The sequence below is a fragment of the Podarcis gaigeae genome, assembly GCF_964106915.1.
Source record: "Podarcis gaigeae genome assembly, chromosome: 15".
Lineage (NCBI taxonomy): Eukaryota > Metazoa > Chordata > Lepidosauria > Squamata > Lacertidae > Podarcis > Podarcis gaigeae.
This window is the reverse complement of record NC_139692.1, coordinates 41,995,284-42,016,917: the sequence shown is the minus strand read 5'-3', so window position 1 is coordinate 42,016,917 and position 21,634 is coordinate 41,995,284. Positions and strand designations below refer to the sequence as shown.

Genomic DNA, 21,634 nt, shown 5'->3' with positions numbered 1-21,634 from the left:
GTGGCAGCAGGGAAGTGAGCACAGTGGTGGCACAGGGATCAATCGATGGTTAAATGTCCAGGGACTCTGTGTGATCGCTACAATTTGCTGACACATGTCATTTCCCTCGCCCCACAGGGTCTGAAGAGGAGCGAGCAGAGCAGCATGCTGGACTTGTTCCGCCAGAGGCTCCCGGCCCCTCCCTCCGGAGGCGACAATGCCAGCTCCATCTCCCTGGCGGCCGCTACGCCCGAGCAGGAATCCTCGCGCATCCGCAAGCTGGAGAAACTCATCAAGAAGAGGCTCTAGGGGGCTTCTTCTTCTTCCCCTCCACGCCCTGCTCTCTCTTTCTCCAAGATGAGCCGTGCCAGTTCTGGAACCCCCCTTGAGATGGCTTCTTGCTCGGGCTGCTGAGAATGAGGCTCCCCTTCGCCCGCTCCAGGTACTCCAGATTCGAATTCCTCATCGCTCATTTTTGGAAGATCCTTGGCACTGAGACTGTACCAGCCAGAAAAGTCACACAAGGGAGCTTTTCGGCTATCCTGTACCACTTCAGACTCCAGTGAGGAACGTCTCCTGAGCCACCTTCAAAAATATAAAGGAATCGCCCCACATATTTCACTTTTTCATTGTCACATGCTTGCTTCACTATGAGTATGGGTTGTTTCTATAGGGAGGAGGATATTCAGACGTGCAGTTCTGCCCCACGGTCTGAAATGGTACAGGCCTGCAAGTCCTCAACATGGGAGTCTCCTAATGGGATCAGTTCTGCGCTTTTTCCTCCATAGGAATCCCCTGAGCTTCTCCACCTGAGCTGCTTCATCTCCCTGCCATTGCCTTCCCTGTGTTCACTTCCATACAGTCCCCGCAGCACAGTGGTCCTCAGTGAGGCCGAGTGCTGCTTTGTCCTCTGTGTGGGAATGGCTGTTATGGTCCTGCACAGGAATGCGCTTTTAATGTAAGAAAACACGGACGCCAGGTGCAGGGAATGTTGATGGTCCTGGAACCCGCAGGATATGACAGGACCCTATTCACTCCCACCCTCCCCCCAGTGACTTTCCTGCAGGGTCCCTTTAGTTGTGGCTCCTAAAAACACCCTGGCAGCTTGGTTTCGAAACAATAATTTGCATTGTTTTCCGGAGGCGGGGCTGAGCTAAGGCCTAGGGGCCGCTAGCTGCCGACCCTCCTTGACTGGAGTCGGCTGCCGCCTTGCTGCTTGACTCGGTTGGCCCTTTGTCCCATTTGGCTTCTTTGAGGCGTGCGTGGTGTTGACTCTCGCTACGGATCCGCTTGCGAAAGGAAGCCTAATCAAGGCGGGCGTGGCTTCTCCCTCCCAGGCTATATGGATGTCCTTGCGTTAAGGGCAAACAAAACCCGGGCCATAAATTCCAAAGGTGATAAAGATCAGGAAGCTGAAAAATATTCAGAGCTGGGTTTGTCCACCCAACCCTGTCTTTGCAGCTATGTAGACAAAAGGTTGACCGTTAAAATGGAAGTATACTTTTCGCTGTTGACAGTTTTTGCCACTTTGGCATGAAGATTTAAAAAAACTTTGTTTTTTTGTCATCTTGATTTGAAACTACCCTCTTTCCTTATTTATCAGCTGCTTTTGGATGGTTAGGTTCCCTTTCAGTTGTACATTTTCTGTTCTGTATAGCTCTCCTTTAAGTTGTACATTTTCTGTTAATAAAGAGGATTCTTCTGTGAGGTTTTTCTTTTTCTTTTTGTTAAGTTCTGCCTTCCTGTCAGATTTTTTTTTCTTTTGCTGTTTCTTGCAGAGTGAAGTTTCAGTGAAGTAAATGGGCAGCCTCTTTTCATGTCGTCTGTGTTTGTACATGTTTTCAGTGATATCTATTAAACAAAGTCGGAACCGTTTTTGCCAAAGGGAGTGTGTGTGAGCAAGCCCAGAACTCATTAAACACACTTTACTCTTACTGCCCGCACCCCAACGCTTTAATTTTAGAGGAGCCAGTTCCTTTGATTTGAGCATGAATTGCTTCTTTGGCCAGGACTCGCACAAGGACTCCTGGGCAAGCTCCAGAACAGTCATTCAGGCAGAGACACAATGGATATCCTCCTTGGAGGGGCAGCTAGGTCTCCTGCATCCTTCTCTTGGTGGAACTGCCTTGCCTTGAACAGATGCTGATTGGACTGAGCTCTAAGGGCAGAATAGTGCCTCATACAGAGATGCGGTGGGGAGGCTCCTCAGAGGACAGGCAGCTTTTCTGCATCTCTCTGTTGGAAAGAACTGAATGATGTAGTCACATGCAATCCATAGTTGTGGTAGAATTACTTGCCACTAAAAGGAGCCCAATAAGAAAGAAACAAGGCTGAGGCCCTGGATTCATGCAAAGAGGCAGCAGACATTTCCTCTGTGAAAGAATTCTTTGACACTCGTAGGAGTCTTTACATTTATCTCTTGTGCCATTCAAGCAACCAGCCCCACCCGAAAGCTAGAGGGATTGACAGGTCTGACTCTGCATAAGGCAGTTTCTTGTTTAAATCCACTCTTTATTTCAAACCATGAGGACCAGACTCTTAGTTTGTTTTTTAGGGAATGGGCCGTATATAATGCAGCACCCTACGATCTACCATTTGGGAATTCCCTGTCTCGCCAGCAAGGAACGGTGGAAGCTGGATCTCGTGCACACATGATTAAAAAAAATACAGCTTTATTTCACTGTTTTATATTTATAACTTAAAAAAAATATATGCTTGTAACCACTCCACAAAAGTTGCACGTCTCTCGGTGAGGGTCTCTGCGTGTGGTGTTTGCCAGGCTTTGTCCCTTGTTTCTAACAAGCCGGAGTTCCCTCTTTCGCCCTCTAAACTTTTGCAGGAGTGACCTTTTCGCAGACAGAGTTGGTATTCAGAGCCAGGGAGAATTCTCTGCTCCAAAGGCTCCAGAAGGAGCAAATTGGGCGGGGGGAGTTTCATAACCCCTTCTCTTCCATCCCAATGGCTTTGCCATTCTCGAGTTTAACCAGGAGGGCCCCTCATAACAAGGACACTCTTCTGTGCCCAGGGAACGTGGTGTGCTTTTCTGGTCCCTCTTTGCTTTTAACCTCCGAGACGAAGGAGTCAGTAAAGGGTGCCCAACAAAGGGACCTCTGCATGTTTGCTTGGCAGTAGATCTCACTGTGTTTGATGCGGATTTCTCCCTAGTAAAGTCTGGTTTTGGGGAGGTGTTGGGATTGCAGTGTTAAGACATATTTAAAGTGGTACTGGACGAGTTCACAGAAAAAGAGAGATGTCAGAGGATATCGGTCTGGCCATCTAAATTATTATTCATTGTTGGCATTCTTGTGTGTGTTTTTATTATTATTTAGCACATTTGTACCCCACTGTTCAGCCAGAAAGGTTCCCAGCGTGGCTAACGTGCAATTGAAACAAGACAATCCTTTCCCAGAGGCTTGCAGACACATCACACAAGGGAAATGTCTCATCTGCTTCTACACTGGTGCACACCTGCTTAAATGTCTCAAATATGAAACACCCCTGGACCTAAGAAACTTGGTGTGGGCTTCTGGCATTTGTGAGAGGCGTCAATGAAAAGCAACTCTTTAAAAGAAGGGAAAATGAAGGGTTTCAATAGGTAATTGACCCATTTAATCCCGGTTTGTAAGGCACCCTGTTTTTAAAACATCACCGTTGTAGAAACGGTGGCAGCTGAAATGCAACTTCTGCGTCGAGTGCTGGGCCTCCAAAATGCTTAGGGCTTCATCTGTGACCAGGGAGTGCCTCTGAATACTTTGCTGAGCTTGACGACCCCAGGTGAACCCCAGCAGTGCCAGCGCAGCTGGGATGGAGAGAGTTAAAAGAGCTTCCTGTTTAGGTGAGACGCAGAGAAGCCTTCCCGGGGCAGGTCTGCTGCACTTTGAGAATCTTACAGAGGAAATCCCTCTCCCTCATCTGCCTCTTGAAACCCTGCTCCAATTGGCATCAATTTCCCCAGGATCCGGTTTCAGCAGAGACCAGCATCCTGTGTCCCTCACCCCGCCAGGATGAGGCTGCGGCCTTCCTTCAGGAAGCCCTTGGCCCCGGGACGTGCATAGCTCGAAGCCACAGACGCCGGTGGTGGCTGGCTCTCTCCTGCGCCTCGTTCCAGGAGGGCCATGAAGGAATTTGTCTGAAAGGGGCTTTGGGCTTGCACTCGAGCGCCGTGGCCGCCGGGCCCAGACGTTGGCCGTGTGTTTGCTTTGGCCCCCAGGTCTGCTTTGAGCTCCCCCGCCGCCCCCAGGAGTCCTTCCCCGGCGATGACGCAGAGATCTAGGAGGCTTCCAAAGGTTGTTCTGCACACACTTCTATATATTGTTGGGGGTGGCGAGTCCACAGCTCATCTGGGAGGCAGACGAGTGTCACTGCAGGCCTCTGGGTTTGAGGCATGCATGCCATCCCATAATCGGAGGCCGGCTCATGACGACAAATGGGGCTGTGCCTCACTGACCCACATGCAGCTGCGAACACTGGGCCGTTTCTTCTGGCTCCCTCCACTGCCGTCGAATGCATCCCCTCCAACAGTTCTCTGATGGAAATAGGGACGTCGTAAGGAAAAGTGTGGGACGTGGGTGGCGCTGTGGGTTAAACCACAGAGCCTGGGACTTGCCGATCAGAAGGTAATCGGTTCGAATCCCTGCAACGGGTTGAGCTCCTGTTGCTCGGTCCCAGCTCCTGCCAACCTAGCAGTTCAAAAGCACGTCAAAGTGCAAGTAGATAAATAGGTACCACTCGGGCGGGAAGGTAAACGGCATTTCTGTGCACTGCTCTGGTTCACCAGAACCGGCTTAGTCATGCTGGCCTCATGACCCAGAAGCTGTATGCCAGCTCCCTCGGCCAATAAAGCGAGATGAGCGCCGCAACCCCAGAGTCTGCCACGACTGGACCTAATGGTCAGGGGTCCCTTTACCTTTACCTTTTAAGGAAAAGTGGGACATTCAGGGATCTGATCAGAACCTGGGATGGCTTCTGTAAATCCAGGACTGTCCCCGGAAAATAGGGACACTTAGAGGGTCTGTGAACGCGACATTAGTCGTGATCTATCCGTCGTCCTGTACTTCCTTGATAAATATTGCTTTGTTGCTTTTCTCTTCCATCTCGGCTGCTGTCTGATTTGAAAACAGGAGCTGCTGTTAAGCCGAGGTGTGTTCGCTTGGGCATGTGCAGATGGCAGCTTCCCTGGAGTTTTGGAGGAGGGTCAACGTAAGGGCCCTGCCGGATCAGGCCAGGGGCCTATTTGGTCCAGCGTCCGGTTCTTGCGGTGGCCAACCAGATGCCCATTATGGGAAACCAGCAAGCCACATCTGAGAGCAACAGCACGCTCCCCTTCGGTGGCTGGCAGCTAGTCACTCCCTCCTGGCCTAACCCACCTCGCAGGGCTGTTGTGAGAAGAACAAGAAAGGGCCAGGAACCATGCACACGCCATCAAAGGCGGGGTAGAAATAAATGCAACATTGGTGCAGCCAAGCTCTTGGAGTCTCCTTCCAGCTCTCCTTCCAAGCCGCAAATAGTCCATGAGAGACCAAATGTGGCTTTCAGTGAGCAGGGGTAAAGGGTGCAGGAGAAAATGGATGCGTGCCTGAAAAAAGCACTCTCTGTTTCGTGCTTGGCGGGGACACGCCTCTGCTTTTTATCACCCCAGGAATGGCTCAGCTATTAATACAGCCATCACACTGCGTAGAAGGACACACCTTTATTGACTAGAGACCATTGGCGACAGAGGGCCAAAGAAGGACTCAATGTCATATTGATTGTTGGTGTCACTGCATAATCTTTTAATGGAAGCTGTAACTAACAATTTGTTTAGGGTGGGGGAGATTCCTTCCTTTGGTGGAATATGGCATGCATGTGTGAGACGCATGCTCCTTCAGAGGTGGCTGGCAGATCGTGTTGTTCTGCCCTGTCCTTTATAGTTACATACAATTTGCATTAATTCCTGGGCGGGGAAAAGCCCAACTATGAGTAAAATGGGGAACGGCATTTGCAAACCAGTGGTGCTGAACAAATCATGGAAAGGGCAGTGTGACATTCCAGTTCACTGAAGAGGTCTTGCTAACGTGTGCTGTGGACCTTACTCTGGTTCAACTGTTTACTCGCTGTAGGCTTTTGAGAACCTGATGCAGGGACTGAGAGACGCGCAACAAAATGTTGCAGTGTGGAGTGCTTAGAGGCGTGTGTGCGCGTGAAAACTTTTAAAAAGATAATAAATATGTTTTAAGTATCAAGTGACATAAGAAATAAAAGAAAGGGGAAAAACAAGAAGCAATAAATATCCCATGTGGCTAAAGCAACATAAATATAACACCACCTTACATTTTCAGGTGTCAAATACAAAACAGTCTCTAAATAATAGCTTTCAGATGCCTGGTGGGAAAAGTCCAGCTTTCAGCTTTCCAGCCAGCCAGGCCCTTTCCAGGAAACTCCATTCCATCTGCCCTCCTTTCCAGTTGCACTCCGTGCCTGCTGAGCATTCTCAGTCTTTGGTTTTGATTCCCACCCTGCCCTTTCTTACATAAATTTTTGGGTGTTGATGCTGCTGCCTTGGCTAAATAAGGATTGGCACTCCGATAACTGAGATGAGCTGGATTTTCTGCATCCAGTGAAGGAAGTCCACCTGAACCCTGTTTCCTGTCTCTGGTAGTGGACAGCCAGATCCTTCTGGAAAGCCTGCGGTCAGGCCACAGAATGGTCCTCCACCGTTTTCCACCTCCAGCATCTCGTATGCCACAGTAAAGTGCCTCTGAATATGAATTTTGTTGCCTTGCCTATTAGTGGTTGTTGGTAGCTCCAACCCACCCCCAAATAATGGTCGGATCCTTTTCAAAAGGCTATTCTGCTGCAGTACAGAGTATCATCCTCCTCCTCTAATCATCCCTTGGCCACAGTGCCTGGGGGCTGATGAGCATTCAGCAACACTTAAAGCCACAGGTTTCCCATCCCTGAATTAAAACATGCTTCACCATCGAGTTATGGCCCACTCTGAGATAAAATTTCTCTCTCTCTTCATCTTTAAAAACTGAGCTCCGGGAGGTCTGGGGCAGCCACTTCACCACCCTAATGCCCTCCTGATTATTTCGGACCACAACTGCCACAACCACTAGGGATGGCTGCCTCTGAAGTGTAGTTCGGGGCTGCGTTGGCAAAAGCCTCCCTCCTCCAGATCTACAAATAGCTCTCCTCGGGGAAACTGGATCAAAGCCGAAAGGGGGGCCTTTTCTTCTGAGTTCACGGAAACCTCGATGAATCCACATCAGGTTCTTTTATATATATATCAAAAAAATAAAAATAAAAGTGTGGTTTGACCTTTTAAAAACGCCTTTTCCATACTGATCTGCTGAGTCGCAGGTTCTGTGATTCACCGAAAAAGTGCGAATTCCCAGTGGCTCCCAGCCGGCTGGCTTGCGAAGGCCTGGTTTTGATTTGGGTTATTTATGCTTGCAGACGGAGGTGGGAGTGGAAAGAGGGGAGCCTTCCTCAAGGTCTTAAAAAAAAAGTTTCAGCGCAAGCGGAGAGGAAGGGGGAGAGTTGAAGGAGGGATAATAACATTGCAGTGTGGGCTCAAGGGCAGTGGAACTGCAAAGAGTACTAAGTCAGTTCACCTGTCCATCTAGATCAATATTGTCTGCACTGACTGGCAGCAGCTATCCAACAAGGAGTCTTTTCCAGCTCTGCCTGGGATCAAACACAGGACCTTTTGCATGCAAAGCAGGTGCTCTGCCACTGAACTACGGCCCTTTCCCCAAAATAAGATTCCAGTCCTCATGATTCTGAATTACGAGGGCTGACTTAAAGAGGAACATAGGAAGCTGCCTGGTCCATCGAGCCCAGTGACTGGCAGCACCTCTGCAGGATTGCAGGCAGTGTTTGCATATCAGAGACTCTATGGAATTGCCAGTGCTCAGAGGAGGCTACCTGTTGCATCTCTGCAAGAGTTTCTGCTCTGCCAGTCTGTCTTTACTTTTGCACCATCTCTGCATTGGATGTGATTACATAATTCAAGTAATACAGGGAAGCCACAGAAAGAGAGACTCAGGAGATGCTGCCTATTGCATCTCTGCTGGAGTCATTGCCTCTTTCCAGTCAACCTCTCTTTAAAGAGAAAGGTAAAGGGGCCCCTGACCATTAGGTCCAGTCGTGACCGACTCTGGGGTTGCGGCGCTCATCTTGTTTTATTGGCTGAGGGAGCCGGCGTACAGCTTCCCGGTCATGTGGCGTACCAGAGCAGCGCACAGAAACGCCGTTTACCTTCCCGCCGGAGTGGTACCTATTTATCTACTTGCACTTTGACATGCTTTTGAACTGCTAGGTTGGCAGGAGCAGGGACTGAGCAACGGGAGCTCACCCCGTCGCAGGGATTCGAACCGCCGACCTTCTGATCGGCAAGTCCCAGGCTCTGTGGTTTAACCCGCACAAATCGGCCCTATCTCAGCATCCAGGTGTGCTGCGTTCGCCCAGCTGCTGTGGAACTATCTGGGGAGGCTATCTCTGCTGCGGGATTCCCGTCAGGAAGACCCTCAAAATCACTGCTCCCCTCCCAGAGCTACAATTCTCAAGACTGTGGTTTACATTTAAAGGCAACCCTACCCGCACTCATGCCATACATTTAAAGGGGTATCAAGCCACTTTCAGCAGTCACGGTTCCCCCCAAAGTATCCTGGGAGTTGTAGTTTGTGAAGGGTGCTGCTGGGAGCAATTGCTCAGCACCTGTTCTCCTCCCCGAGCTACAGTTCTCCGAGTTTTTTGACAGTCAACTCCTCCTCGCAGGGAAGTTTGTGAATTGCACCTCCGGGTGGAGAACAACTCTCAGCGCCCTTTGCAAACTTAGTTCCCAGGGTTCTTTGGAGACGCCAAGGGTTCTTTTGGAGACGCCAAGCGCCGTAGGACGGCTATAAATGGACGGTGCGCACGGAAGTGGAAGATCCGGCTAGCCAGATAGCAGGCCCCTTCAAGCAGCATAAGTTTGGTCCAGCCCCGGGCGAGGGAGCCGCGGCCCTTTCCCCTCGGATCGTGTCGCTAGGCTGCTCCCCTCTCGGCAGCCCCGGGGAGGCGGGTCTCTCTCCGGCCTCCGCCCCTCGCCCGAGGCGGCCGCCTGCGCTTCCCTCTCGCCAGTGCGCTCCGGGAGCGCGGAGGAAGAAGGAGGCGCGATGGTGGGGCGGCTCAGCCTGCCGGACGTCCCGGAGCTGCCGGACTCGAAGCGCCGGGCCGAGCGGGGCCTCGACAGCCCCGACTCCGGGCTGCCCCCCAGCCCCAGCCCCGGCAGCTGGCTGCTCTCGGGCGGCGGATCGGAGCGGGGAGGGGTCGCCAATGCGCTGCCGGAGACCGAGAGACCGGAGACCAAGCCGCTTCCGAAGGTGAGTGCAGGAAAGCAGGCGCCTGCGCCTGTCCCAGCGTGGGACCGGAGTGAATCCAGATTAACGGATGCGTGCACGGCGATGCAGGTCCAAGCGCTAGCAAGGGAGCGTCGAGCGGGGGATGCAATCCGAATTAGCGGCGCGGCTCAAACGGGATTAGGGAGGCTGCGGACGAGGGCGCAAAGCGGAGTGTGAAATTGGAGAGCTAATCCGGAATATGCGAGTCCATGTAGTGCGGGCTCAAGGCTCTCTTGACGGTGCAATCCCGAACATGTTTTATCTGACGCCGGACTGTCTAAACTACTCAAACGTGGTTTTTAAAATATATATATACTGTTGCAGTGTGAACTGGATCATACTCGGTGCAGCATAAAATCCAGCGCGCGCGTATTTCGTTTTGCAACGCAAATAAAACGCAAAGCAGCCCCTGCGGATCCGGGCGAGGTCAGTTTGTGATGCCAAACTAGCAACAAATTCCTTGCACTTCCTTCCCCAGGTGGAGGCCTCCTTCTGCCTCCCTTGACGTGGTGCTTTCTGAGACCCTTCGGGGACTAGGCAGGTGCATTTGTAACCCCCACTTCCTGCCTAGCTGTGGCTCCAGTTTCCCTAACTGGTGCAAACTGGAGAACCCCTCTTCACCCATCGTAGTATTTTCCTGCTGGAGACGACCTGTTCAAGCTCCCAGTTGGAGCAGTCGAGGGTTTTCACTTTGGGGGACTTCATCTTCTCGAAATCCTTCGCATCATGGTAGTAAAGTTAGGCCATCATGATTACTGTGCCCATTTTGCAGACTGGATGCCGCAGGCAGTGTGGCGACTCGTGTTGGGATTGTCCAAATCTCAAGGGTGCCATCCTGTGCCCAACCTGCTGCACTAGAATTTAGTGGAATCGGCTTGCCATGGGACCAGATGAGAGGGGCGCATGCCACAGCCCCGCTAAATGTTTTCAGTCGGATGCCACTGCATAACACACGCTAGTGTGTTGATGATTTCTTGTGCCTCTCAAGAGTCTCCAAGTGCATGATAGGGAGGGGGGGTAGGAGGGGGTTATGAGCAGCAGGTGGGGGGGCTGCTAGGATCCCCAACGGCTCTGTGGGTGGGTTATTACTGTATGTTGTACATATGAACTTCCCAAATTCTCTTGGGGGATTATGGGGCCCAGGCAATTGTCATGGGTCCTCCTAACGTTTTGTTTCTTTATTATTATTATTATTTATTATTATTATGACATTTATATGAAGAGCTCAAGGTGGCATACGTGACCCATAAGACTGGATATGAATCCCCTGAATCTTTGTTTCATTTGCTTATGTTTTTATGCTGCTCGAGTTTGTATTTTTCCTCTTTTAGCTGGGATCACTTTTTATACTGCACATAGTTTGCACCCCTTGGAGGTTTTTGAACTATTAGGGTGTTTGGAAAGGCTTTGAAATAAATACATGGTCCTCCCCGCCCTCCTTGTTTTTAACCTCCTAACAACAACCCTGTGAGGTAGGTCTGGCTGAGATGACCCCTGGTGAGCTTCCTCGCTGATTCCAAACAGGCTTCCAAAAAGGATTCTCCCCCCCCCCCCGTACAATGTGATTCCCACCTCCAGCACGGTGACAGACCATTTGTGTCCTGTTAATAATTTCTCTTCCAGGCAGCTGCTACGGAATGTAAACCAACATTTGGTGCGCAGCTGCTGTGTCCCCCCAACATGCTGCAACAGGATTCGGAGACAGGTGGGATCAGGAGAGGGAGAGCGTTATCTGGGGTCTGTGTCTTTCTCCGCTGAATATTACTGCCCCACATACAGATAGTTGTGGGGAGGTGGAGGCAGTTACCCACAGCTCAGCCACGGAGTGTTGTCAGTATAAATGTACCTTGTCCACTTCCTCTTCTGCTCCCTTTTGCCTATGAGATTGCCTTGCCACAGATACTCAACCACTTTGATTGGTGGAACTGCTGTTCCACATCTGTTAAGACCTCCGTCTTTTATTGTCTTTGGAACTCCCTGCCTATTGATGCCAGCCCAGGCGCCTTCACTGTACTCTTTTCGGCTCCTGCCAAAAACACTTTTGCTTAGGGAAGCCTGCCCAGATGCTGAGAAAGTTGGTGAGTGTTATAACCTGTCTTTAGACTCTAGTTCATGGGTAGGCAAACTAAGGCCCGGGGCCCGGATCCAGCCCAATTGCCTTCTAAATCTGGCCTACTGATGGTCCGTGCTTTTACATGAGTAGAATGTGTCCTTTTATTTAAAATGCATCTCTGGGTTATTTGTGGGGCCCGCCTGGTGTTTTTACATGAGCAGAATACCGGTATGTGCTTTTATTTAAAAGGCATCTCTGGGTTATTTGTGGGGCATAGGAATTCGTTCATTTCCCCTCCCAAAATATAGTCCGGCCCCCCACAAGGTCTGAGGGACAGTGGACTGGCCTGCTGCTGAAAAAAATTGCTGACTCTTGCTTTAAATCTGTTGAGAGTTTTAAACTATTATTGTTATTTTTTTCCAATCGATGGCTTTGTTGTTTTATTTTAATTTTTGTCTCTTTTTTGAGGTTTTTTTGTAAAAACAACCAAGCAGCGTTCAAATTTTATGAAGCTAATAATTTTGTCACTCTGGGCTAGCTTGCATATACAAAAGATAACAGGTTTTTAAACGATAGACTGGCTAATTTGAAGCCCATACTGCCTCTTGGTTCTGACTTTGCAACCACTAAGGTGGATTGGAATCCCCTGCACACATTAAAAGTGCATGTGATGAAGGCAGTTAGGTGTAGTGATTAGAGTGTCATACTAGGACCAGGGTTCAAACCCTCGCACGGCTATAAAGCTCACTGGGCAACCTTGAGCCAGTTCCTGCCTCTTAGCCTAACCTACCTCACAGGGTTGTTGTGATGATTACATGAGGAGGGGGAGAACCATATTTGCCGCCTTGAGCTCCTTGGAGGAAAAAAAAAAGGGATGTAAACGCAATAAAGAAATAAATGTTGAAAATGTAGGGGAAATGGGTAGTGGTTAAAGGGTGTGAAGGGAGTAGCTAAATAATATTTTAGCCTGGCTACGAATGATCCCCCCTTCCCTAATTTGCAGGAATTAATTCCCTGCAGAGTATCTCCTCCCCTTTATTTGCAGACTCCTCTGGAGACAAAATACAAGCAAAGAATAAAATTGGGGGTTTTTTTGCTTTCTTTTGTTGGAGAGAGGGAAGGAGGAGGAATTTTCGTTTGATTCTCCTGAAATGTAGGTACTAGGAAACAGCTGTGACTCTTCGGTGTGGCTTCTTTGAAGCAAGAACTCAGAGCCTGACCCCAAGTTGAAAAGCAAGTCAACGAGGGAACGTTGAATGGGGCAACCCAGCCAGATGGGCAGGGTATAAATAAAAACAAATTAATAATAATAATAATAATAATAATAGAAGAAGAAGAAGAAGAAGAAGAAGAAGAAGAAGAAGAAGTCCCCCCCAAGTCGGAGACAGGGCACTGGGATGGATGATTGAGTGCGTGTTGATCCACTAGCCACTGAATTTACACAACCCACATTTGTCGCCTTATAAGACGCACCAAACCATAAGACACACCTAGTTTTTGGAGGAGGAAAACAAGAAAAAAAATATTCTGAATCTCAGAAGCCAGAACAACAAGAGGGATCACTGCGCATTGAAAGCAGCAATCCCTCTTGCTGTTCTGGCTTCTGGGATAGCTGCTCAGCCTGCATTCGCTCCATAAGACGCACACACATTTCCCCTTACTTTTTAGGAGGGAAAAAGTGAGTCTTATAGAGCAAAAAATACGGTAAGTATCTTGGTTACTCGGGGCACTTCAAGCCTGTTATTTGGGGTTGGGTTCGATTGTGTATCGGCAAACTCAGGTTTTGCTGTTATGGTTGGTTAGGAGATCTTGCGCAACAGGCTCACTTCCCCAAATAGGCTCTTTTTTTTTGCGATGGGCAAATGCACTTTGGAAAGTGTGGGGGTAAGGCTCGCATCTAACCTCTGTCCAAACGAATCAGAGCGGAATGGGCCTTAAGCAGAGCAGGCGACAGATCAGGATTGGAGGCTTGTTAAATAGCCCACGTTATCTAATCTCCCTGGGAAAGAAAGGGATGAATGTTCCAGAAATGGGTTGTCTGGAAGCCTTGTAGGGCGGCACGTTTTTTTTTATGGCTTGGTTTTAGACAGAGGTGTTGGAAAAGAAGGAACTTTTTTCCAAGATGTGTAGCTGCCGGGTCTGAAATGGTTTCAGCGCTGTTTAAGGACTGGATCGAGTTAAGGGCCAGGAGAGGTGTGAGAAATGTGTTCCACCTCTTCCGCCTTGCCAGGACAGTAGCAGCGCCTGCAGCATCTGTGTGGGAATTGTCTCTGTCCAAAACGCTAAGGACTAGAGTTCATAACTTGCAGTGCTGGGCGATTTTTTCTTTTCTTTTCTTTTTGCTTCTTTGTTTTTGGCTGAGCTGCTGTTGCTCAACCTCACTTTTCCATCTTTAAAAGAGGAAAAGAGGAGGTGGAGGAATCATTGTGGCCAAATATGCAGGCTGAACTTTTTATAGGACTGCAAAGAACACTGTAGGCTGAGGCCGTGCTATTAAAAAAAAGAGAAAAAAATAAGAGCTGCTGAAATCGGAATGTGTTGGATCTTTTTAAGGGAAAAAAACAAAACCTTGAAAATGTAAAAGTGTGAACTGTGTCAGATTTGTGTTCACTGATACAGTACAGTGGTACCTTGGCTTACATACGCTTCAGGTTACAGACTCCGCTAACCCAGAAATAGTGCTTCAGGTTAAGAACTTTGCTTCAGGATAAGAACAGAAATCGTGCCCCGGCGGCGTGGCAGCAGCAGGAGGCCCCATTAGCTATAGTGGTGCTTCAGGTTAAGAACAGTTTCAGGTTAAGAACAGACCTCTGGAACGAATTAAGTACTTAACCCGAGGTACCACTGTATGTGTGATGACAACAATCTTTTGCCAGGAAGGGCTGTAGCTCAGGAAGGAAGTATATGCTGGCATGGAGACGGCTCCGGGTTCAATCCACAATGGCATCTCCAGGTGGGGCTGGCAGAGACTCCCTCCTGGAACTCAGGAGGGCTGCTGCTGCCAGTCAGTGTTGACAAGACTGAGCTAGTCTGACTTGGTAGAAGGCAGCTTCCTCTCCTGTGCTCCTAACAGCAGCATTGCTACTGTGAATCGCTGTCCGGGGCAAGGAAGGTTTTCCAGGCAGGGGTCGTGCTCCCTTTGGGGCCACATGCTGTGGTGGGCAGGACCAGGGGCAAAGTGGGCGGAGCAACAAATGCAAATTTTCAGTCAGCTTTTCTTTCTTTTTTACCACTCTCTGACATGACCTCTCTCTATCCTTCACCTTCACAAGCCAGAGGCATTGCCAGAGTGCAAGGACACATTTCCAGCCAGGCAAAAATGCACAAGGAGGGTTCAGGTGAGGGGGGTGGCTTTCAGAGAGAGGGTGTGGCCTGGAGAGAGTCCCACATTTGGGCCCCGGGAATGAGGTTCTGCGCTCTGGCTTTGTAAGAGTGGCTTATATTTTTGGATATAAAATATCCACGCATTCTGTTGTCTTCCATGCCTTCTGCCGTTTGATAAGAGTCACTGTTCAGTGTGTTGCCTGCCAACTTCCCATGCTGAAAGACGTGCCTTTCCTTTTGCAGGAGACCTCGTCTTCTCCCAGCCCGCTGCTCCCTGGCTGCTCCTCTCGCTTATGCCCTCTGTCCTTTGGGGAAGGAGTGGCGTTTGATCCGTTGCCGCCCAAGGATATAAGGTACGCCGAGAGTTGTAAAAGGAGAGTAGCGAAGACGACCAGCAGGATTTGTCAAAGCCCATCGCTGAGCGGAGAAGTGAGATGGCCTTGTGTGGACCTACAGAGTCAAGTGCATTCCTGAGCACTGGAGACTGGGGGCAGCCTGCCACATTTCACGAAGAGCTTGAGGAACATAGCACTTTGCGTATTAAAGCACAATTCCCTGAGGCTTGGGCTCCAAGAGCTGTTTTAGGCACAAACAGAGGCCTGCTTTCTGTTATCGGCCAACTCACATGCCGTATCGCAGACTGATTTTGGAAGCCCCCTCAAAAGTGGTTTGTCAGGCGGGCTTCTGTTCTGAGAAATCATTATATATTTGATTTAAATCCTTCATTGTAAGATCTCAGGGCAGTCCACAGAGTTTAGGCATTACCAAACAATTCTGCCAGGCTCATGCAAGCAATTAAGAGTTCACAATGGTTTGTTGATTCTTGTTTTTTATTTTTTTGCTGTTAAATTAAATTTAAACACTTTTATTGTATGTTTTTGATCTTTTTAATGCTTTGATATGTTTTTAAGCAGCATATAATTTAAAAATAAACCTATAAAATCTACAGTCTTTTTAGCTAAAGTGTTCTGGCAAGTGTAACGATGCTAACTGTTCTGTCCTGTTTTCTCTCTCTGCTCCACCCTGCGTCCATAGGTACACCTCTTCGGTGAAATACGACTCCGAGAAGCACTTCATCAACAATATTTCTATGCCGATGGGGCTGGGATTGTCCTCTTGCAGCCAGACGGTCATCTGCGTCCCCGACAACACTTGGCGCAGCTACAAAGCGGAGGTGCACCTCGAACCGCGCCCCCGGCCCAGGAGTTTCTCGAGCACCACAATCGTCTACCCCAAGCACACCAAGACTGTGTACACCACCACACTGGATTACAACTGCCGAAAGTTCATGCGGAAGTTCCTGTCCAGCGTGGAGCTGGAATCGACTGGGAGTGATAACAACCCTGATGGTTGCTGACTACACTTTCTCTCTCTGTCTCTTTCCCTCCCTCTCTCTCTGCTGTTGCAACATGATGGGTTTCCGTCACATCGTAAGCTCTCCACCCGATGGAAATGGATGAAACCCTGAATTAGCTTTGCCTCCCGAACGAATTTCCTCTTGTAGCTACCTCTCCTCCACGGCACGTCTTCAGCCTTAAGGATCCTGTGGGCCTGCACTTAATTTATGTCTACAGGAACGCAAAAACAATTTCCTCCGAGGTCACTTTTTCTCCTTTCTTTTGCTGTCTTTTCCTCGTGTGGGGTGAAAATGAGCGGACCTTTCTGTTCCAAGAGGAAAGTAACTTGTTCGTGGAGAAGAGAAGGAGCTTAGGACAAAGGCTTTCAAGCGAAAACAATTCCTGAACTGGCAATTGGAAAGCATCCTAGTTGCTCCTGCGTCAAGTAACTTTATATATAAAAAAGAACTCTTTCCCACCTAAAAACCATAACTTATTTTCGATAGTCTCATTTATTACGCTAATGTATTAAAACAGATTTTTTGCCAGGGAGGGCTGGCTGGTGGTCAAATCACAGTTATAGATTGTCACTCTATAAACCTTACCGATCACACTCTTTATGTGTTATGCCTGCGTCTTTTAAGGAAGCCTAAAAATCAGGCCAGTTGTGGTTTGGCATAAAAACACAATAATTACTAGGTTATCGATTTCCCAGATATGCATTATATAGCATGTTTTATTTAATTTATTGCGGACTTGTCCAACAGTTCACTTTGGTTAAATTTGGTTGAAGTTGCTCCTGCAGGGCTTGTAGCGAGTATAAAGCTAATATTTACCTTGGGATCATCATCATTTAACGCATCGTTGCTTTAAAAGATGCAACATTTTGCAAATGCCACAATTCACGAGTGCTTTGGAAAGCTGAGGATAATGGCAGCACAACCTTAGGCAATCTCTTTTGGATAATGACTTTCAGATTTCTATGATGAAAGTAGTAATTCTGTGGCCCAGCAGCATGCTAAGCTGCTGTTAATGGGAGATTCAGAGACAGTTCCTCTGTCCTGGCTGCCTAAAATGTGTGTGTTGTGAACAGGTCATTTGAGTAATTCTTCACAGGCACAAAAGGAAGATCTGACTTGACCCCTCTGTGTCCTGGGGCAGATACTTTGGTCCATCTAGCTTAGAATAATTGACACTGACCAGCAGGAAGTCTCCAGGGTTTCAGGAGGGGGTCACCCTATCTGCAGATGCCAAGGATTGAACCTGGGATCTTCTGCATGCAGTGCAGATATTCTATTACTATGCCACAACACTTGCCCCAAGGGTCTTAGGAAGATTTGCAGTAGTGTTTCAAAACAGTTTTGGTAAATTTGGACAACTGTTTCACTACAAAGGCAGAGTGAGAATTCTGGATACATACAGCCCTAGAAATCAGTCCTAAATATTGAGCAGCATAGAGGCATCTGAGAATTTTATTCTGTCTCCATAGCAGTGCCTCCGTTTGTGGTCGGAGACTTCCTGGTTGTGAGGGGAAGATTAAACCTCCTGCAATAATCTGGACTAGAGGTATGACCCAGTTGGCCAGTTCCGATTCAAAGGTAATGATCAGCTTTCTCCAGGGGACAGGGCAGTCTGGATGAGCCCTATGTTGTGTCGAGAGCTTCCCCTTCCCCACCAATTTTTTCTTTGAAAGCCTTGTTCCGTTTTTAGTCTGAAAAACAATTTACGTTGCCTGTTGTAACAGCCATTCCCTGTCAACAAATCTCAGTAAATTTCAGGAAGGCTGTGAGATGGCTGGGGTTTTGTGTTTTTGTTTTGCCAGTGGTTCCCTCTACAAAAATAAACAGCTGAGAATCTTGAGGCACCTGAAAGGCTGATGGGTTTATAATGGCACGGCCAAACAGCGCAAACAAGATTTCATTTTCTTTCCTCCAACAGTTCCCCGGTAGGGTCTCTTGTTGAAGTTTTATTGTTATGCTTTTGCAAGCACTCTGACCAAAGGAAACATTCCCTTTTATAAAAAATACATCCCCCCCCAAATGTTGCTGAAATATAGAGCAGATGAAGCATGGAGAAGTTCCTTAGCCTGGTTGGAACAGAAGTTGTCTTGTGGGGTGTGTGAGCCAGTTTCACTCATAAGAATTTATGATCTCTATACCTTAGACGGTGTGCGGGAGAGATTCATTTTGGGCAAGAACAAGTTTAGTTTTTGTCAGGAATCCAGAATGGAGCAGAAAGTCCAGTCAGTTGAGTTTGTTCTTGCAAGTGTGATTAATGGTAAGTGTAAGGTATTTATAAGGTGTTCTATGTATGAAGGCAGGGTTACTTCATGGTAAGAAGGGGAAATTGTTTTTGAGTTAATAATTTGATTATAATTGATGGTTCCTTTGCTGCAAAGGGAACTAGAATCTAGGGAATCTTTTGCAAATGTTGCACACTTTTGAAGAAAACTTTGGGGATGCTACTGCCCCCCTCCTCTACCCCACCATGCCACGGCCAAACCAAAGCTAAGTTTTCAAAAGCTAGGAACTCTGTATGCAAACAAAATACTGTAATCTCTGGTGCAGGATGCAAACAACATGCTATCATTTCCAGTGCAGGGTGCAAACAAATTACTCTGTTACTACATAGTCATAGAGAAACACTGAATTTGTTGTTCTTGTTGAGTTCTGCAGAAGGAGCAATAACATTCTTTGAAGTAACAGAAAAACCTTTATGAAAGGAGCAAGGTGTAGGAGTCATTCCTCACTTAATTTTGCATTGCTGTTGCGAAAGCAGCTGAATGTATATAAAAAAAGGACATGTAATTTTCCTATTTGGTAGGGTTACCAAGTAGCGTTTAAGGGGAAACGACTGAGGAGTTAGACATTCCTTGAGGAGTGACTGTTTTGTTAGAAATGACCAAGTACTCATTGTCATTGCTGCATACCTAGCAGTGTGAAGAAGTGATCTAAGAACTTGTAGGACTGCCTATGGGAAGATGTCCTCTTAACTTTTGAATCTGTGAGCTCTCTGGGAATACTAGCAAGTTGTTTTTGTTTTAAAAACACACACATACAAGTTTCTAGTTCTTGTGGTAAAATGAACATGGAAAGGTGGCCAGGTCTCTTTGCTGAATTCTTTGCATAGATGGCAGCTGACAGAGTAGCAAGTGCAAATTTCCCCGTAGAACCTTTCTGCGTACTGGCCCCAAATCTTCTAACAGTGATATTTTAACTGGGCAAACAGAATTTGGGGAGAGACATCCCACATGGAATGAGAGATGGGATTTGAAAAAGGATGGGCCACTGAGTCCCCAGTGCTGCAAATGCACGTGGTTCAAAAATACTGAAAAGAAGAGAGCCCAGCATTGGCAGGGCATTATTGCGGAGGTTACTTATCTTTTTCTTTTGAATGGGCTACAAGAACATGTGTGGTATTGCAAATAAGGTTTCTCTTTTTTAAAATAATAAAAAAGGTACAAAAATGTATTGGGAATAGGAAAAGCATCCAGTGTGGACCCAATAGGGAGATGAGATGTTTGCAACTCTTTGCTCACAAGAGTCACTTATTCACATTGTCATCCCCTCAATTAAGTATCCTCCATAGCAGCCCTAAAAACCAGCTCTGTGGAGCCGATTTATGTGCAAAATGTCTCAGATTCAATCCCTGGCATCTCCATGAAGGACTGGCAAGGATTATTGCAATAATAATAATAATAATAATAATAATAATAATAATAATAATAATAATAATTTTATTTTTTATACCCTGCCCACCTGCTGGGTTTCCCCAGCCACTCTGGGTGGCTTACAGTACATATAAAAACAAGCTGTTGCCAGCCAGTGTAGAGGGAGCAGTAGGGAAACTATGGCCCTCCAGATGTTGTTTGGCTCCAGCTCCTGTTATCCCCAATGGCCACAGCCTCTGGACAGGGACGATCTGGGCAACTATAGGCTCCCCATCCTTCGGATAGTGACATTACTGGACCCAATGGTCTAGCTCAGTATGAAGCCACTTCCTAAGTTCCTACAATTGCCAACGTGTACCTACTACTAGACAAAGGAGTTTGGCTTCCTTCATTTAGTTCTTATCTCTCAGCCTTCTCCCTCCTAATCTTTTAGGATGAAAAGTCTGTGGAAGGCAGTGATGGCAGATTTTACTCCTTTTTCCAGCAGCCTTTAAGATCAGGATGGTAGAGCGCTCATAATATTTTTATTCCTATGGCAGTGAATAAATCTGTGCCACTCCTAGAGGTATATTTTGGGGCTTTAGTTGCTAACTTGAAAATATTAAACTGCTCTTGCCTGCTACCTCCAGGATATTTTTGTCTGCAGGAACCAAATAGGGAACTGACTAAAGGGGTTTCCTGGAAGTATTTGGTTGAAGGGGCTTAGGCCAATTCAGCGAAGTAACTCTTGGGGTTCATCAGACATGTCACTTCTAGCCTACTTCTTGGTTAAGAAATCAAAGGGCTTCTTTTTGTGTTTAGTAACATGGCATTTGAAGAAGCCCCTAGAATTTGGGTGGTGGTGGGTGGGACCCATCTGGATACTTGTTTTATGCAGATATTTCTCCAGGTCGATGTGCTCTGGGGCTCTCCAAGTTTTGCTTTTTCAATGAGTTAATTAATAAACTAAGCCTTGTATCAGCCTCATCCTTGCCTGTTGTTTTTTTTTTAAATAACATGATCAGTCTTCGATATCTACCTATATGTGTTTTTATGTTTTAAAAAAGAGGTGGGTTTTTGGGTTTTTTTAAGTGTCATTACATGATTTAAAAGATAACTGGATATCACTGTGCAATGTCAATGACATGATTCCTCTCCCTCTCTCTATGACTGTTCTTAATTTGCTTTGGATTTCTCCCCATTTTAACTAGTAATAAATTATCTGAAGAACATAATCCCAGAGAAGTGTGTTGTGTTTAAGTGTATTGTGTTTATTGACACTCATCGCAGACGAGGCTTGTCACTACTACCATACTTTCTGTATGTGTGAATGTTTACTGAATGTGAAAAACTGACAAATGAAAACATAAGGAATTGGAGGTTATGTTTGCTTTTCTTTAAAATAAATGTTTTCATAGGCACTTGATCTCATTTTATCCATACCACCAGGCTCTCAGGCAAACCTTTTTAAATAGGTAAAAAAAAAAATCATATGTGGAGTTCCTAGGTTTAAATTTTTCTTTAGGATAATTTAGCTTGCACTTCTATATACACTTACTTGGGAGTAAGCCCTATTGAAGTCTCATTTAACTATTTCCAATCCAGTACCAATGCAATTAGGAGGAAGGGCAGGGTATAAATTAAATGAATAAATAAAAACCAAAAGCTCCAATGATAGTTCTTAGCAACCCAGTAAAACCTCAGATCCAAGGGTCAAATGTGGCCCCTGAAGCCTCTTTACCTGGCCCTCAGGACTATCCCTAGGCCACAGCTCCTCAGCCATGCCCCTCAAGAGCCCTGCTTCCTTGAGTGCTTTTTCTTGTCTTCAAACTCTGCTTGTGTGCCTGGAAGATATAAAAGGGTGTGTGTGTGTGTAAACTTGCCTGCTGTACAAACGTAAAATGTACACTTGCTGCTCCAACCACTT

The 21,634-nt window shown here is 47.2% G+C and overlaps 2 protein-coding genes across 3 annotated transcripts in view; both read left to right on the top strand.

Moving 5' to 3' along the window:
• The window catches only part of VPS53 (VPS53 subunit of GARP complex), a 41,219-nt gene extending 39,533 nt beyond the window's left edge, over nucleotides 1-1,686 (top strand). For both annotated transcript variants that reach the window (XM_083715070.1, XM_083715071.1), the window contains exon 22: nucleotides 118-1,686. In XM_083715070.1, the coding sequence (XP_083571196.1) occupies nucleotides 118-288 (171 nt within the window). In that variant the 3' untranslated portion in view covers nucleotides 289-1,686. The remainder of the gene's footprint in view (nucleotides 1-117) is intronic.
• A 3,745-nt stretch (nucleotides 1,687-5,431) lies between these two features.
• RFLNB (refilin B) lies at nucleotides 5,432-20,942 on the top strand. The gene is made up of 3 exons (XM_083715304.1): nucleotides 5,432-9,326; nucleotides 14,965-15,074; nucleotides 15,757-20,942. The coding sequence occupies exons 1-3, from the start codon at nucleotides 9,120-9,122 to the stop codon at nucleotides 16,076-16,078; spliced, it is 639 nt and encodes a 212-aa protein (XP_083571430.1). The 5' UTR covers nucleotides 5,432-9,119; the 3' UTR covers nucleotides 16,079-20,942.
• Nucleotides 20,943-21,634: the final 692 nt, after the last annotated feature.